Raw genomic sequence first — 17,442 nt, 5'->3', positions numbered from 1 at the left:
AAAAATGTTGAAAAAATTTCAATTGTTTATAACAAAAATAAACTAAAAACTGCAAATTTTGGTTAAAAAACCGACAATCTAAAATAATTTTAATTTTTTTATTTAGTTTGAAAAAAATTTGAATCTGGAATTTTAAACCATTTTGAAAAAACAGTCGCAAATAATTAATTGCTTCAGATCCTGAACATTGGCGACGTGTCGTCGTGGATGAAGCAAGAAGTGAAGGAGGAGGACGGCTTTGTGACCCGCAGCATCCTGTGCATGCCCATCGTCAATGGGCAGAAAAGCGTCATCGGAGTCGCCCAACTGATCAATAAGGTCCGTTCGTATCTCTCTCGCCTGTCCAATCAAGCAATCTTTCTTTTCCTGCCCCCCTCTGTTGACAATCTCTGTTGCTCTCACCTTGACGTATTTGCCTTTTGTGTGTGCAGACGAATGGCACGCCATTCACCGACTGTGATGTTTCCATATTCGAGGCGTTCGCGATTTTCTGCGGCCTCGGCATTCACAATACGCAGATGTACGAGAACGCTTGTGAGTACAAAAAATGAATTTTTTGCTCTTTTCTTGCTAATTTAAAAAAATATCATTAGAATAATTAAATAAAATTAATTGTTTAATTGGAAAAAAATTGTTTTTTTTTTATGTAATTTAAATCCGAGTAAATTTCTGCCACTTTACTTTCCGTCTAGACTAACGAAAAACAATTTCAGGCAAGTTAATGGCGAAACAAAAAGTAGCTCTTGAATGTCTGTCGTACCACGCGGCGGCCTCGAGAGAGGACACGGAAAAGCTCAACAAAGAGGAAATTCCTTCTGCGGAAACTTTTAACTTGTATAGGTAAATAATTTTATTAATAAAATCTAACGCAAATCAGGGCTGGGAGAAAAGTCAATCGACTAATCTCATTAAAATAAAATCAATTCACTTATCAAAAATAACAACATTTTACCCATTATTAAAAAAAAAATCAAACGTCAAAAATCTCTTACAATTTTTTTTTCCGATGCCTTTATTATTAAAATTGTCTGTTTTTCCTCGTTCCCCCCCCCCCCCCATCAATAACAACAAGGAAAAGGCAAGCTTTTCATTTCATTTAGAGAGTATTTTTCCTTAATCCCTCAACCAAAATTTTAACAATGCTTCAGTTGAAATCGGCTTTTTCTATGGGTTTTATGCGTCATTTGTTGTTTCTTGGAAACAGAATATCCTGCTTCCTTCTACGAAACAACAATCGACTGAAATAACCGAAATAATACAACAAGGAAAATTCCATTATCATGAATTTCTACGTTCGTGAAATTATTTTACCGATTCTTCATGTTTGGAATTTAATTTTGCTCTTTTTATTCATTTAAAAAAACTTTATATTTTAAAATTTTCTAAAATCTTTGCTTTGATCAGTTTTTTTTTAATTCCAATATGCAAATATAAAATGTCAGACAGTTGACTTTCCCAGCCCTAGTCGGAACTTGAAACGCCTGTCATAGCAAAAAATGCAACCCGCGCAACCGTCGTGTCACGCCGGTTGCATAATCCCATCTTATTTTTTTTTTATTCCACAGTTTCACGTTTATCGACTTCAACCTAGAGGAGCACGACACGTGTCGCGCGTGCATGCGGATGTTCATGGAGCTCAACTTGATCAACCGTTTCCACATTCCGTACCACGTGGGTTTCGTGCATAATTAATCGGCTGCGGCTCTCTCGGCTGCTGCTGGCTCGCTTCCGCACGCAATTGTTTCACCTCTGTGTGTGCTCAACAGGTGCTGTGCAGGTGGGTGCTGAGCGTCAAAAAGAACTACCGTCCGGTCAAGTACCACAACTGGAGGCACGCGCTCAACGTCGGCCAGACAATGTTCGCCATGCTCAAAACGGGCCGCATGGAGCAGTTCATGAAGGATCTCGAGGTAAAGGAAATCTTTTCAACTGTTTATTTTATTTTGAAAATGAGAAGAAATTTGAACATTTTAATTGAAAAATCAACTTTGAGCAAAGAAAATATTTGCTTGATTAGATTTTTAAATTAAAAGCTTAATTTAATATTTTGTTTAATACAGCATAAAAATGTATTTTTTTAAATTTACAAGTAAAATTTTATTTTCATATCAAAAATAGGGAAAAATTGGGATGAAATTTTGAACATTTGAATAAAAATTTAACTCAAACTGACTTGAATTGAAAAAAATCAATTTTTTAATTACATAAATTAATAAAATGAAACTTTTAAATAAAAATAATGGCAAAAATACTTCTAAAAATTTACAATTTTGATCAAAAAATGAGCTTCACGTGAAGTAAATCCTTTTATTCTCTGCTTTTTTACAGAATAATAATAATATTTTATTTCAAATTTAAGATTTTCGGACTTCTGGTGGCGTGCCTGTGTCACGATCTCGACCACAGGGGCACCAATAACTCCTTTCAGACCAAAACTGAAAGTCCCCTGGCCATTCTGTACACAACCAGCACCATGGAGCACCACCATTTTGACCAATGCGTGATGATACTCAACAGTGAAGGCAACAATATTTTCCAGGTAATTAAAAATTGCAAGAAAAACAAGATAAAATCTATAATATTTTGCCTTTTACATTAATTTATAAATTCTAGTACGTTGAATTTTCTACAGAAACATGTTCAAAATTATGAAATTTTAATAGAGAAAAATAGACTAATTTTGAATGGTATGGAAGAAAATTTAACTTTAATTTGTTTTAAATTCTGAATGTTAGCTTTGGACGTGTTCTTTAAAATAATGATTAAAGATCAAGTAAAAATCCCAAATACCAAATAAAATCAACAAAATTCAAATTAAATAAAAAAGAACAATATTTAAAAAACATAATTTTCTATTTGAAAGAAAAGACTGCGCATTTAGGAACGCTACTTATTTTTACTTTACAACTTTAATGAAAAAGTAGCTTACAAATTTTTTTGTTTCGCAACATTAACAAACAAAAGCGCCCATTTCCTTCGCAATTTATGTACGAACCCTTTCGGTCTTGCTTTTCACAATTTTCCGTCTGCTTAGATTTCCATTATCCGCGCAGACTTTGGGTGTAAATAATGCAAAGCCTGCGCCGCGCGCCGCGTTTTGCATAAAACACGAGCGGTGGCTCTGCTGCCAAAAACAGCTACAAACAAGATTTACTTGGCAAATTCCGGCCAAGGAATGAAAAAAGGCAGCGAGCGGCGCTATGCAAACAAGGGCTCGTCAGTTGACGCAATTATTGATTTTTTATTCATGCCGTTGTGTGTTTGCTGGCGGCGGCGGCAAAACCAGCCGGCCTCGCTAAGAGCAGTCAAGGAAATGAGACATAACTTCGTTTATTAAAAGCGACCCAGGCTGACACACGTGAAAAGCAATTCGCGTTACAACAAAAGCGCTCCTCTCTAGAGCCGCCCTCGAAAAAGCTCGCTGAACTACGTTTTGATACTCGTGTGTGCAGATTGAGTATCGATTCGTTCAGCGGCTCTAGACACAAAAGGTCTGATCTGACAATGAGAGCACTTTTCGCGTCCTTGCTCTGCTCGCTTCTGCTGATCAAGAGGCTATGCGGTTTTAATCAATTTTTAACGAGCGTAATTTCTCAATGATTTATAAAAACTGAACTTTCAAGGCAGTTTGTACAATTATTGCAGAGTAAGTAAAAAATTTGATCATTAGAATCAACTTAAAAAAGAGATTTTGAGCTAAAAAATAATTCATTTTAAAAATCAGTAATTAGAGATTATTGAAATTCATCATCTAAAAATCCAATCAAATGAAATTTATGTTTAATTTGTTTGAAGAAGTTGACACTCGAGGAGATGATCATGGAAATGAAGCGATCGGGCTTTTCCTCGTTGCAGAAAATTGTTTTCCATTTGTTTTTTGAATAAAAACAATTTTCTGCAACAAGGAAAAGCCTGATCGCTTCATTTCCATTTAAGTTTAAATTTTAAATTATCATTTTTATAGGTCGTTCTGGGATAGTTTTTTTTTATTAAGTTTTGAAAATTAGCATTGCTTTTAGTCAGAATTTTTAATTTAAATATCTTTGTGCTCAAAATCTATCCAAGTAAAAATACTGAAAATTCATCAAATTATCTTTATATCGCTCCAATTCAGTTAAAAAAAAATTAAGAAAATCTTGGTCTTAAAATTTACTTAACTCGATCATTGTTGGACGAGTTGAAAAAGTTGAAAATAGAACTAAACCTTGATTTTATTTGCAAACTTAATCAAGATTAAAGTTTTATTAGTGGGAAACAAAGAATTATTTGTAATTCATAGAATTTGACATTTCATAGAAAATTTATTCTCGTAAGAAGTATTTTTATTTTTTATTTTTTGGATTTCAAATTATGTTAAATTAAACAATGTTATTTTACAATTACATCCCATTAACGATGATTTTCACAAATATTTTTCATCAAGACTTTTTTAGAAGAAAGTTCAACGCTTAAATTTTAAGACACAAATTAAAGAGAATAATTTCTTCAAATATTTTTTAACTTTGAATTTGATTGTAGACAATTTTATTAAATTTTAAACATTTTTTCAAGGCTCTATCAACCGAAGACTACAGAGAAGTGATGAAAGTGGTTGAGACGGCCATTCTGTCCACCGACCTGGCCATGTACTTCAAGAAGCGCAGCAGTTTTTTGGAGTTGGTCGAAAACGGAGAGTTCGATTGGCAGAGCGAGGAGAAAAAAGAAGGTTGATATAAATTCAGCATTTTTATCATCACTACTTTTCTTTAATTAAAAATTGTAATTCCAGTGCTGTGTGGAATGATGATGACAGCTTGTGATGTGAGTGCCATAGCGAAGCCGTGGGAAATCCAGCACAAAATGGCCAAGTTGGTGGCAGACGAGTTCTTTGACCAGGGCGATCTGGAAAAATTGAAACTCAATCAACAACCGATTGTGAGTCACAAAGATTTCATTCAGAATGGAGTGATTTAAAAATGGAAATTCAGGCCATGATGGACAGAGAGAGGAAAGACGAACTGCCCCAGATGCAAGTGGGGTTCATCGATGTGATTTGCAAGCCGCTTTACAAGGCAAATCCATACCGAAATTATATCCACTGTGAATTGACTGAATTTTTTTTAACTTAAACAGGTTTTGTCTGATACATTCCCGTGGATGCTGCCACTTTACGAGGGCTGCATGGAGAATCGGAAAAACTGGCAGGATTTGGCCGAGAAGGTGGAAATGGGGCTGACTTGGATTGACCACGACACAATTGACAAGCCTGTGGAGGAATTCACCAAAACCTGTGAACCTGAGGACATTGAATTCACGGTGACCACTTTGCATCAAGAGAAAAAGGTAAAAAGTAAAAAATAATAAAACTTGATGGTAAATTTCAATTTTAGTAAGTGACAAGAATAAAATCAAATAATATAACATTTCTTAAAGTCTTTTTATTTATTTTAACTCCTTTACAATTTTTCCAATTTCATTCAAAATGTAATTGATATTGAAAAAAAATGTAAGGCTGCAATTTTTCACATAAAATTTAATTTTGGGAAATAGTTGGACTTTTAAAAATTTCTGACATTTAGACATTTTTAGACATTTTAATTCAATATTTTTTTAAATATTTTTTTCAGAACTCAAATCGTTTCAATTGCAACCTTTTTTTAAATAATTAGTTCAATTTTTTCTGAAAACATCAAGCTAATGATTTTGTTTTAAAATGAATTTTAAACTAAAATATCCTGAATTGTATTTAAAGTTAAAACTTCCGTTTAAACTGGGACTTTCAGTTTATTAATTACAAAATTATTAAATTATCAATTATTTTTAGCAATTTTCGGAGCACCCAGGGCGGCTGACGCGTCTCTCGCGGCGCAACGGCGGCCACCGCTTCAGCAGTCTGCGTCACTACACCTTCAAGTCCAAGGACAAGTCCTTCGACAAAGGTGTTTCTGCCAAAACCAGTCCCCCCACCCCAACCAAAGAGTTGAGCTCCCCGGAGTTTGAAACCGGGCTCGAGAAGACAATCAAGGAACCCGGACCGAAGACGCCCGACGCTTTGCCCACTTTTGACCCGAAACCCCCTTCCGAGGCCGACGAGGGACCTTTGCTGACAGTGATGCACAAGAAGAAGAAGAAAAAGTGCATCATCATGTAATTTTATGGACTCCAAATTTGGTCGATAGGTGTTTACCAATTTAATTGAGCTCAAAATTAAATTATTTTTTCTTAACCATTGAGCAATTTTTAAATTTCCACTAAAAAATTGTATAATTTTAATTTGTGATATTAATTTAAAATGTGATTATTTATTTCAAATGTTCCAAGTCTAGCAGCTGCGCCGCTAGAATAATTTAAATGTAGGTTTGTAAATATAGCCTATAGTTTACAAAAAAAAAAAAATGTGTGAGAGGCCCAATAAAAAACTACGATAAGCTGGAGATTTTTAACTGACCTGTAAATAAATAAACCGCCAGAGAGCAGCTTAAAATTGAGACATGAGTATTATATTTTTTACCACATAAATCGCGAACGAGCGAGAAAATAAAAATGTATAATTAAAAAAAAAGCAGAGAAAAGTGTATAACATCTAAATTAAAAAGACTGTGTAGCTCGTAAGATATGAAAAAATGTTCCATGTTTCTCAAGCGCATCAATACTATACTTAATACTCTTTAGAATTGAAAAAAAAATAATAATTAGTCTATGATAAAACAAAAAAATTATAAAATAAAAAAATCTTGCATAGACTTTAAATGGCTGATGTAGATGTGTAGAAAAATAAAATATATGCATCCAAAAATTGAAAGTTATTTATTAATTTCATTAAATCTGATCCCCTAAAATGTTTTTAATTTCTTTGAGTAAAAAATAGTTTAGAGAGGAGCTTTTGGTATCTACCGAAAGTAAATTTTACTGAAAATTTCCCCACATAATTTTTAATTTGAGATACCCACAACTTAATGAACTTTGATGAAATTTTCATAAATTTCAATTTTGAAAAAAAAAATAAAACTCCCTAAACTCCCTAAAAGCCATGATTTTATTAACAAAAAATTACATTTAACCGTTGCAGTTCCAAGCATGGTGACCTGTTTGACATCGGTTCAAGTTCGGGACATTTACATCGATACCGCCAAGACGGCCGAAACCGCGGCCCTCAGTCCTCAAGGCTGCCAGGATCGCCAACATTGGCATGGTTTTGACCACACCAGCCGGCCAATTGTACGAGGTCGTGCGCCTCCACCCAGCTCACAAGAGCTTTGGCTTCGTGACCGAGGCCTCAATAGTTCAACTTGAAATTGAGGAAACTGACGACGAAGAGTAGGAAGAAATAAATCTTTCTTTGCTACGATGACGCATTTTGTGAATGATTTGCCTGCATTAAAATTTTCATTTGATTGATCATTGATCATTTGTGATTCAATTGTTTGTTCATTTTGTTTTATATTTTGTTTGCAAATCCCTGCAGCATTAAATAGAAGAAAATTATTAATTACAAATGATTTAAAAAATTAATGAATAAAATCTACTTGCATGAAATGGCTGAAGTGTAGGACAATAAAATCTGTATATCATATGCATCAAAATTAATTAGGATTAGAGTGATTAAACCCGAAAATATAACAGAATTAAATTAATATAAATTTATTTCTCAAAAATTTGTATTGAATAATTCTTCAAGTGCCGATTTCTATTTGCTACGAATGGATGGATGAATTATTAGGTTCATTGTTTGTCACTCAAATTGACGTTAAAGTCCTCTCGCCGTAGAGCAGAACTAGACCGGGCTGGTTTACAAGAGTGAAAATTTTTAAATTCAACGTTAATTTATTTAAATTGAAGACGTTCGGATGGATTATTATATAGGTTCATTGTTTGTCACTCAAATAGACGTTATAGTCCTCTCGCCGTAGAGCAGAACTAGTCCAGGCTGGTTTAGAAAAGTGAAAATTTTTAAATTAAACGTTTATTTAAATTAAAATATGTTCGGATGGATTATTAGGTTCATTGTTTGTCACTGAAATTGACGTTATATTCCTCTTGCCGTAGAGCAGAACTAGTTGAGGCTGATATATGTTAAAAATTATTCCTAAATTTTTTTACTTAAAAGATTGCAAAAAAAAAATTAGGCTGGTATAAATTATTATTATTAAAGCGTTAAATTTAAAATTCCAATTGTAAGATTTAATGTTACTGAGATGCCGTAAGATATGTTCATTAAATTAGTCAGCTGACCTAGAGCTCTTTTTATAACCGGTCTGGCTTAATAAAACATCATATCACACCGCGAGAGGGCTGTTGACGTCAGTTTTTTCGACTCTGCCACGACGGCAGGGCCACTTAGTGATCAGTCTGCTTATAAAGGCGGAGTGCGTCGGATCCGCCTTGAATACGCAATATAGTTTTTAATTCCTCACAATCAGAATTAACAATCATGGAAAGTGACAGAAACGATCGTCCTCTGATCGATTCTGTGATTGAACAAGTCGATGACCTGCAGGAAGGAGCCGTCGGTGGTGCTCAAGACGAGTCAGATATGTCCTTAATTACAAACAAGTGAGTGTTTAAAAAGGATTATCAAATGATTTATTTGCCTCTTGGCGGTTAAAAAAAAGTCATTGGAATCATCCTGATATGATTTTTTGTAGCCAAATTTTAAATTAAGTTTCTTTTTCGATGTAATCGGACTTTCAAGTCGAATTTTTAATTAAATTTTTTCAGAAATATCTAAAAATTTAATTATTTTTTAATAAAACATCAATAATTTATAATGTTAATTATTTTATTTATTATAAATAACTTATTTTTTAATTTTTTGTAATTGTTAAATGTAAATCTCTCTTTGAAAACTTTTATGTCTTAATTCAAATAAAAAGTCAATCAATGCTGACTCCGGTGGATGGTATATTTTTTAATAAGGAAATAATTAATTCAGTAAAAAAAATAAAATAATTTTGAATTCTCACGAAATTTAATTTCAGCTTTTCCAATGCATCAGTTATGACACCTACGGAGAACAACGCAATTGCCTCCAATAAGAGAACGCGCTTTTACAACATGAATAACAAGAACCGCGGCGTGGCGCTGATTTTCAACCACTACAAATTTGATGTTTATGGATTGCCGAAAAGGGAAGGAACGGACAGAGACAAGACGGCGCTGGTCGATGCTTTCAAAAAGCACGCTTTCCATGTCCCGAACATAGAAGATGATTTGTGCATCTCGGACATTGAATACACAATTAAAAAAGGTAAAACTAATTATAAATGCGTGATTAGTATTTAATAAAGAATTATTTTTCAATAAAAACCAATTAAAATTTAGCTGTTTTTTCCTAGAAATTGTGAATGCTGATCACTCCGATTCCGACTGCGTTGCAATTGCAATTTTGTCGCATGGAAATGAAGGAGACATGGTCTACGCCAAGGATAGGAAATATTCTCTGTCCAAATTATCGGACATGCTCACCGCTGACAAGTGTCCAGCGTTGGCCGGAAAGCCAAAATTGTTCTTCATCCAAGCGTGCAAAGGAGAAAAAAAGGACGAAGGTCGTAAAATATCTGTGGATTCATTCAACCAATCCAGCCAAAGTTACTTTACCATCCCATGTGAAGCCGATTTTTTCTTTGCCTTCTCCACCGTTCCAGGTCTTTTATTTGCAACTTTTGTCCAAAAATATATTTACTAATTTTATATAAATTTTTAAAGGATATGTATCGCATAGAAGAATAGGTTTTGGATCTTGGTTCATTCAAGAGCTTTGCTTCAAACTGATGGAGGACGACAGTCACGAGCGAAGCATTTTCCAATTGATGACAGAGGTCGTGGGCACGGTGGCCATCGAGTACGAATCTTCGGATAAAAATCACAAGCAGATTCCATCGTTTGCTTCAAGACTTACAAAAGACTTAATTTTTGGTGTAAAAATGAATCTAAATCAGTGAATTAATTGTTGATGTTAAAATAAAATTAATAGAAGAAAAACATGGTCTAGTTTTTGATAATCAAGAAATATAAAGGAGTGAATTTGATGAACAAATAAATGCACAATTTTAACTTTATCAACGTCATTAAAAGATAGCCGTGAATTTTTCTTGCATTTGCAATATGATTAGATTAAATTACAGGGTGAACATGCGATAAGAGTTTTTAAAGTCACTGGGCAGAAAGAAAAAAAAAAGATATCGCTTACTTCCCTTAATTCTATTATCGCTTTATAGAGTGAATATTTGTTATTGTAACAAAGTAAATAGTGGTACCAGTGACAGGCGAAACTCATAAATTTATCAAATATCACCAAATAAAAAATTGAATGCTTCAGTTTCAGTTGGCAAATATTCCAAATTACTATTTTTTGTGAAGAAAGAGTCAGATAATTGTAAAGCCAATCGTTGCGTGGGTTGCATACATTCCAGATGCCGCGGGTTGACCGCGGATTTATTTTTTATTCTCGGCGCTGCCGTCAAAAGAGGCGGAGTTTATTTCGCTTCTCGCTTCGGAAAGTATCAAAACAAGCCCACGTTGGCACTTGGCAGACACCTCTTGAGTATATTTGTGCTACAATTTATTTCTCAAAGGATAAATTATGGAAAGTGACGGCAACAATCTTCCTCTGAACGAGACTGTGAATGACCAAGTCGAAGAAATGGAGCTGGAAGGCGCAGTCGGCGGTGCTCAAGACGAAACCGACATTTCCTTCAAGCAATTAAAAAAAATGTGAGTCAATTGGACTTTTATTTTAATTGTCTCTCTTTAGTACCTAGAAACAGTTTAAATTCAAGAAATTTTATGAAACCGAATTAAAAATTTTCAGATTCACTTCACGAGTCCCGGTGAACAACCAAAATGACCCAACTTCCATTCCAGTAATAAAAACGAAAAAGGAAGCTCGCTTTTACAACATGAATTACAAGAAACGCGGCGTTGCACTGATTTTCAACCACAACAAGTTTAGTGAGACGTCCGGATTGGAACCAAGGAACGGAACCGACAAAGACAAAGCAGCACTGGAGAAGGCCTTTAAAAAGCACGCTTTCCATGTCCCTGATATAGGAGATGACTTGCGCTTATCTGACATTGAATACGTGATTAACAGAGGTATAACTAATTGCAAAAATAAAACGAGTTTCACTGGCCCATTCAAATGAAAATTATTTCAAATTTTAAATATCAAAAATTTATTACAACTAGGATTTTAATTAATAAATATTTATTCTTTTTTAGACATTGTCAAAGCTGACCACACCGATTCAGACTGCGTTGCGATTGCAATTTTGACTCATGGGAAAGAAGGAGACCTACTCCACGCCAAGGACAAGAAATATTCTCTGATCAAATTGGTGGAGATGCTCACCGCAGAAAATTGTAAATCATTAGCCGGGAAGCCCAAATTGTTCTTCATCCAAGCTTGCATGGGTAAAAAAGAAGACAAGGGACAGAAGATATCCACTGATTCGGCTGGATTCGGACACAAAAGCTACTTCACCATACCATGCGAAGCAGATTTCTTCTTCGGCTACTCCACCATTCCAGGTTTTAATTTAAATATTGAACAAAAATAATTACTTATTGAGTTTTTCTAAGGCTACGTTGCACACAGAAGAGGGACCGGATCTTGGTTCATTCAGGAGCTTTGCGCCAAGCTGATGGAGGACGACAGTCACGAGCGAAGCATTTTCCACTTGATGACGGAGGTTGTGGGTACCGTGGCCATCGAGTACAAATCTTCGGAAAAAAAGCACAAGCAGATTCCATCTTTCACCTCGAGGCTTACTAAAGATCTCATTTTCGGTGTCAAAGCGAGTGAAAACTGACGAATGATCTCTTTCGCAACAATTTTAAAAAGTTTAGAAAAAACATGACCATAATGAACAATAATTAGAAAATAAAATTTATGACTTTTCTAAGTTATGAAGTTTTTTTTATGAATATCCACTAAAATAAATAAAAAAAATCCGAATTTATAATTGAAGAAAAATTTCGCTTGCTAATAAATTATTTTACTTTTTAATTATTGACAACGCCATTAAAAAGATAGCTGTGAAATCCACTTGCAAAGATTAGATAAAAAAAATTTAAAAATTGTGGGTGAACACAGGTGAACATGCGATTAGACTTTATAGTCTTTGAAATCAAGCAAGCAGGAAAGTATAACAATAGTGATGCTGATTTAGCAAAGAACACACAGTCACCTGTTGTTGTCAAACAGAAATATAAAAATATTCTTATTCATTTTTGTTTTGTCTACAAACAGAAATGTTGAAAATGTCTGCAGACGCCAATCCTTTGGGGCACAGGTGTGTTTTAAATTAATATATTTTATTTTTATAATTTTTTAATTTTGATTCTCTGATAATATTAGTCCGAGCACCAGCACTTTTGAAGCGAGTCAAAATTTTCCAGCACCTGTGCAAATTTCAGGTGGCGATGCTTACAAAATGAACGGGAAAAGGCGCGGACGAGTGATAATTTTCAACCAGATCAAATTCCACAACGAAACCGAGCCTAGAGAAGGAAGCCAGCAAGATGAGGATCGATTGAAGCAAGTTTTCGAATCGTACGGATTCATTGTCAACAGATATCAGAACGTCAATAAATCGGACATTGATTACGTCATTGGCAAAGGTTTGAAAAAATTTAGTATAAATTTTTTTAAATATTGTATGAGACATTTTTTAAATTATATTTAAATACCCATGCTCAGATCAATTTTTTTTGTAACAATTATTGAAATAAATGTATCTGAGCCTGTCAGCCTGGGTTAATTTTGTTCTTTAATTAAAAAAATCAGCACAAAAAGAGATTCTCGAGCGAATTTTTTTAGGTAAAATATTTTAATAATTTTATTTATTTCTCTGTATATAGTTAAAAAAGACCCTGATGTGGCTGACGAAGACTGTCTAATAATTTGCTATTTGTCTCATGGTGATGAACATGGAAAACTTTACACGGTGGAGGGTGACAAATTCATCACCATCGAAGATTTGTGCGAGCCTTTCACGACCAGCAATTGTCCGCAACTCGCAGGAAAACCCAAACTTTTCTTTATCCAAGTAAATTTACATAATTGATTTTCATAAATTGATTGAGAAAAAATTCATTCTAGGCATGTAAAGGAAGCAAGGTGGACACAGGAACCGAATGCAGCATTGCGGTTGACGGAATCGGAGATTTGACAGAGGAAACCGCGGGAATCCACATAATTCCAAATAGAATTGATTTCTTTTTCGCATTCGCAACTTCAGAAGGTAAACAATTTAATTAAAAATGAATAATTTCAATTATTAATCTTAATAATTTTACAGGTCATGTGGCTTTCAGACACCCTGAAGACGGGAGCTGGTTCATCCAGAAATTGTGCGACCAACTTGAGAAAGAGGAAACGCATAGAATGAGTATTTTCCAATGGATGACCAAAGTGAACCGCGCGATTGCCTTGGAATGCAATGAGACTGACGTGGAGATCGCAAATGAATTTCATCCCAGGGTTAAACAGGCCTCGTATTTTACTTCAAGTTTGACAAAGGATTTAATTTTGGCTCCTCCGAGTATAAATCCTTAAAACTTAGAAGAAGAAAACTAGTAAAATAAAAGATGAAAATGCTCAAAAATATTCACTCAAAAAAATTGCATAGTTTAGATAGTTTTATTATTACTTATTAATTATTATCATTATTTTTTTTTAAGGAAATGTGGAGATCGGGCTTTACATCGTTGCAGAAATTGTTTTTTATTTATTCAAAGACAAATAACAGAGCCATTTGTATTTTATTAAAAAACAATTTCTGTAACAAGGAAAAGCCCGATCTCCACATTTCCTCGAGTGACAATTTCTTCAAACAAACAATATTAATTGTAATTTCTAAATAATAAAAAGAGGGAGAGCAGGAAGATTGAGTTTTGTATCTCATAAATTTATAATTAGATCACAAAATAGGCAGAATAGTAGACAATTAAAATTTTACAAAATTATAAAATGCTATATTTAAAAAATAAATTAAATTTGCATATTTAAAAAAAAAGCGTTTTATCAGGATTTACATTTATATTATAAGCAAAAAAAATGTTCTTCCCTGGGCTTATAATTTAGTCATTAAATCTGTAATAAGAATAATAAATAGATCTTGATTCAATTGAAATGCAATCGAATTAAAAAAAATCCTTAAAATCTGTTATTTAAAATTGTAAAAAAATTGCAATCCAATTAGTTTAAATTATGAATAAATAATTAATTGACTTGAAATTTGGAATTATTCAAATGATAAGTACTGAATTTTCACCTGTATTTAATATAAAAATTCCACCTTTCTTTGTGTTTTAATTAAAAATTGCGAATTATTGCATCATTTATTTATAAAAAAAGTCTAGGTAAAGGTAAAGGACCCAAGGCAGGTCGATCGTGACTGCGCAGCAACATCGTCGGGTGAGTCAACGCGCAGTGGCGCAGCCGGCGCGCCGACCTACCTCTCCCTCCAGTCGGCCTTGGACACGCGCATCTGTTGTTTGTTGTGGTCGCCACTCGCAATAAGCAAAGCATTCAAGTCAGTAGGTCTGCGTCACACACACCTCTCGAAAGAAATCAAGAGATATCTCGGCGCGATTCAAAACGAAGAAGGTATTCGGCAGTGCGTGGGAAAAAGGTCGATTCTTTCCGTTCGTCCGGTGCTCCAAGGAAAAAGGGACAATGTCGCAGCTAGACTCGTCCGACAACAGGACCGCCGAGGAATCCTCGGCCGACAACAACGGCGCCGACCAGGGTGACGCCTGGGGCTTCGGCAGGTATACAAATGTCCAAAATTACTCTAATCTGAAAAAATTTAGGAAATCTGGAAGTTCGTCGACCCCGTCGGACCTTCCGCAGTGGAATTTCGCAACTTCCAGTGCGCGGTTGTTTCCGAGCGGGCTATCGTGATCAATACTGGGACATGCAATCTTAACTTGGCGGGTTCGATGACATCACTCCGCACCTATTCCGACTTTTTCCTTATAAAAATGACAAACTAATTTAAAATATAATTGCAGGAAAAAAATTAAACTTTTTTTTCAATTTCCAGTCAGAATAAACTTGGATTGGCCAAGGCGTCGGTGGAGAAGCACGATTTCTACTACAAGATGACGCACAACCGTCGTGGAAAGGCCATCATTTTCAACCACGAGTTCTTCAACATGAGCAATTTATCCGTCCGAAATGGAACGAACGTGGACGGAGAGAATCTGAGGGACACTTTCGAGGCTCTCGGGTTCGACGTCACGCTGCACAAGGACCTCATCTTGAGCGACATCGAGTACGTCGTAAATAAAGGTAAAATAAAATTTATAAATTTGATTTGAAATTAATTTGGGAAATTTTCAGCTGCCAAAGAAAATCACTCTGATGCTGACTGCATTGCCATTGTGGTGCTTTCCCACGGCGAGGACAAAATTTTGTACGCCAAGGACACTGAGTACAAGCCTGAACTTCTTTGGAACCCTTTCACAGCTGACAAGTGCCCGACCCTCGCCGGCAAGCCTAAACTGTTTTTCATTCAGGTAGAAATTTTCATCAAATTTAATTAACAAGAGGCTTAATTTTTTAATTCTTTCAGGCTTGTCAGGGTGATAGACTGGATAGGGGTGTGATGCTCACCACCCAGCATGATGGTTACAAATCTGAGATAGGGTACAAAATCCCTACATACGCTGACTTTCTCATATCATTTTCAACTGTGCCTGGTAATATAAAGTTTAATTTAATCCTTAAATAATTTAATTTGATAAGTTTAAAAGAAATTTGTGTAAAAAAGATTGAATGATTAAAGAAATTTAATCCGGATGCATAAAAATAATTTTGTCAGTATTCAATCAAAATAACACTTCAAATTTTAAAAATATTGATAAATCCCTTTTTTAATTTGTATGTTTCTCTTATTTAGATTTTTAATTTGGAATAAATTAAAAATCAAAGCTAATTTTTATTTAAAAAGGTTTTAAGTGATTAAATTCGTAAAAATCTTCATTTTTTTTTCAAATTAAATCCAACTCCAAATTGAGCCAGTTTTTAATTTGGTGTTTCAGCTACAAATTTAATCTTTAATTCTGGTACATCATTAACTTTATCTTTTCGTTTAATTTCAGGCTATTATTCTTGGCGAAATGTGAACAGAGGCTCCTGGTTCATGCAGGCCCTGTGCGAAATTTTCCGTCGCAGTGGCACCACCCTTGATCTCCTCACCCTGATGACTCTGGTGGCTCAAAAGGTTGCCATGGGTTTTGAGTCGCAGTCGAGCGACCCGAACATGCACGGAAACAAGCAGATTCCCTGCACCACCACGATGCTTACCAGGATGCTCATGTTCACACCAAAGCACGTTTAATCCACACGAAATTCCGCAATTTCTGCATTTAAAACTACTTCTATAACACGTTTAAAATCCGCATATTTTTCGAGCTGTGTCTTTCCAAAGCAAATTATATAATCTGTGCATTTAACCCTATCAAATATTTTGAAATAACTTTTTTCTCTTCGCAAATTATATATTCTACGCTGAAGATTGTAAGATCGGAGTTTGATAATAAATACCTTATTAACTGCCAAGATGACTCTTGCCTACTTTCCGAATCCTCCTCTGCATGCCGGACTAGATTTCACAACTTGATCGCTGTTTTCCCACTGACTCGGAGTCTTTGCCTGTTGACAAAGATGACATATTTATTAAAATGGAAATTGCAAAATTAAAAGGGGAAAATTCCAACCTCAATTGCGAGAGCATGCACTCCGCTGGCCATTTCCTCCTCCAACAGTCCGTAAATCAACTTGTGTCTCTGCAAATACATAAAATAATTTTTATTACCATATTGCAAAAGAAAATGGTCAAGACGTGTTTATGACACTTAATAATTTAGATCTAATGACAAGATTGTCATGCCGTGTACCTTAATCAGCGGCATTCCTTCGAATTTGCTGGACACGACCACGACTTTGAAATGCGTTTCGCTGCCTTTGGGAACATTGTGCATGTAGGACTCGTTTATGATTTCCAAATGGTGCGGCTCAGCTCCCGTTTGAATTTTGCTCTCGATTTTCTGAGCGACAGGGCCTAAAGTGGACTCCATTCGCACGCTTAGATCTCTGACTGAGAGGGCGAACACTTGGGAAAAAGCTCTCCTTCGACAAAAGGCAAGCATCAAGTCTTCAAATTTCAGAATTGACGTCCCGAAAATATTACCGATTGCAAAACTTGTTCAATTGAAAACACTGAGTGAATGGAGTGTAAACAAAAGATTTGAATAATCAGAGCTAAATTAAATGGAAAATCAATTGTAAAATCTCAGATTTTAAAAGACAAATTACAATTTTTTATTTAAATTTTACTTTTGACTTCTAGATTTTGCATTTTTTAAAGCATTCATTCCAAAATGTAAATATTTAATTTTGTAAAAAAGTATCTCCTATCCGTACACCCCTTGCGCTTTTCCATAAACATGTGG

The 17,442-nt window shown here is 34.8% G+C and overlaps 4 protein-coding genes across 6 annotated transcripts in view; 3 read left to right on the top strand and 1 right to left on the bottom strand.

Moving 5' to 3' along the window:
* LOC132204141 (cGMP-specific 3',5'-cyclic phosphodiesterase) overlaps positions 1-6,729 on the top strand; it is a 30,723-nt gene extending 23,994 nt beyond the window's left edge. The window contains exons 10-20 of the mRNA XM_059632429.1: positions 178-318; positions 432-534; positions 714-840; positions 1,566-1,671; positions 1,767-1,910; positions 2,360-2,539; positions 4,552-4,705; positions 4,769-4,914; positions 4,968-5,051; positions 5,113-5,322; positions 5,804-6,729. Of these exons, the coding sequence (XP_059488412.1) occupies positions 178-318; positions 432-534; positions 714-840; positions 1,566-1,671; positions 1,767-1,910; positions 2,360-2,539; positions 4,552-4,705; positions 4,769-4,914; positions 4,968-5,051; positions 5,113-5,322; positions 5,804-6,130 (1,722 nt within the window). The 3' untranslated portion in view covers positions 6,131-6,729. The remainder of the gene's footprint in view (positions 1-177; positions 319-431; positions 535-713; positions 841-1,565; positions 1,672-1,766; positions 1,911-2,359; positions 2,540-4,551; positions 4,706-4,768; positions 4,915-4,967; positions 5,052-5,112; positions 5,323-5,803) is intronic.
* LOC132204142 (DNA-binding transcriptional regulator BolA) lies at positions 4,304-17,208 on the bottom strand. 3 transcript variants are annotated; one of them, XM_059632430.1, is made up of 4 exons: positions 16,888-17,208; positions 16,708-16,776; positions 16,535-16,642; positions 4,304-4,881 (listed from the first exon to the last, which is right to left on the bottom strand). In XM_059632430.1, the coding sequence occupies exons 1-3, from the start codon at positions 17,137-17,139 to the stop codon at positions 16,562-16,564; spliced, it is 402 nt and encodes a 133-aa protein (XP_059488413.1). In that variant the 5' UTR covers positions 17,140-17,208; the 3' UTR covers positions 4,304-4,881; positions 16,535-16,561. The 3 variants fall into 3 exon arrangements, with proteins under 3 accessions (XP_059488413.1, XP_059488414.1, XP_059488415.1); XM_059632431.1 differs by lacking the exon at positions 4,304-4,881 and adding an exon at positions 10,424-10,671; XM_059632432.1 differs by lacking the exon at positions 4,304-4,881 and having other exon boundaries at positions 16,534-16,642.
* LOC132204636 (uncharacterized) lies at positions 8,306-11,875 on the top strand. Its single transcript, XM_059633258.1, has 8 exons — positions 8,306-8,532; positions 8,958-9,226; positions 9,315-9,623; positions 9,685-9,916; positions 10,570-10,692; positions 10,790-11,073; positions 11,200-11,508; positions 11,560-11,875. Exons 1-8 carry the CDS (start codon positions 8,411-8,413, stop codon positions 11,787-11,789), a joined length of 1,878 nt encoding a protein of 625 aa, XP_059489241.1. The 5' UTR covers positions 8,306-8,410; the 3' UTR covers positions 11,790-11,875.
* On the top strand, positions 12,106-16,549 carry LOC132204635 (uncharacterized). The gene is made up of 10 exons (XM_059633257.1): positions 12,106-12,272; positions 12,338-12,600; positions 12,841-13,028; positions 13,082-13,223; positions 13,281-13,528; positions 14,525-14,754; positions 15,030-15,277; positions 15,329-15,504; positions 15,561-15,687; positions 16,090-16,549. Exons 1-10 carry the CDS (start codon positions 12,232-12,234, stop codon positions 16,326-16,328), a joined length of 1,902 nt encoding a protein of 633 aa, XP_059489240.1. The 5' UTR covers positions 12,106-12,231; the 3' UTR covers positions 16,329-16,549.
* Positions 17,209-17,442: the final 234 nt, after the last annotated feature.

This window comes from Neocloeon triangulifer, unplaced genomic scaffold (genome assembly GCF_031216515.1).
Source record: "Neocloeon triangulifer isolate White Clay Creek 2 clone unplaced genomic scaffold, ASM3121651v1 ptg000022l, whole genome shotgun sequence".
Taxonomy (NCBI): domain Eukaryota; kingdom Metazoa; phylum Arthropoda; class Insecta; order Ephemeroptera; family Baetidae; genus Neocloeon; species Neocloeon triangulifer.
The sequence above is the reverse complement of the archived record's forward strand: the minus strand, read 5'-3'. Positions and strand labels throughout refer to the sequence as shown.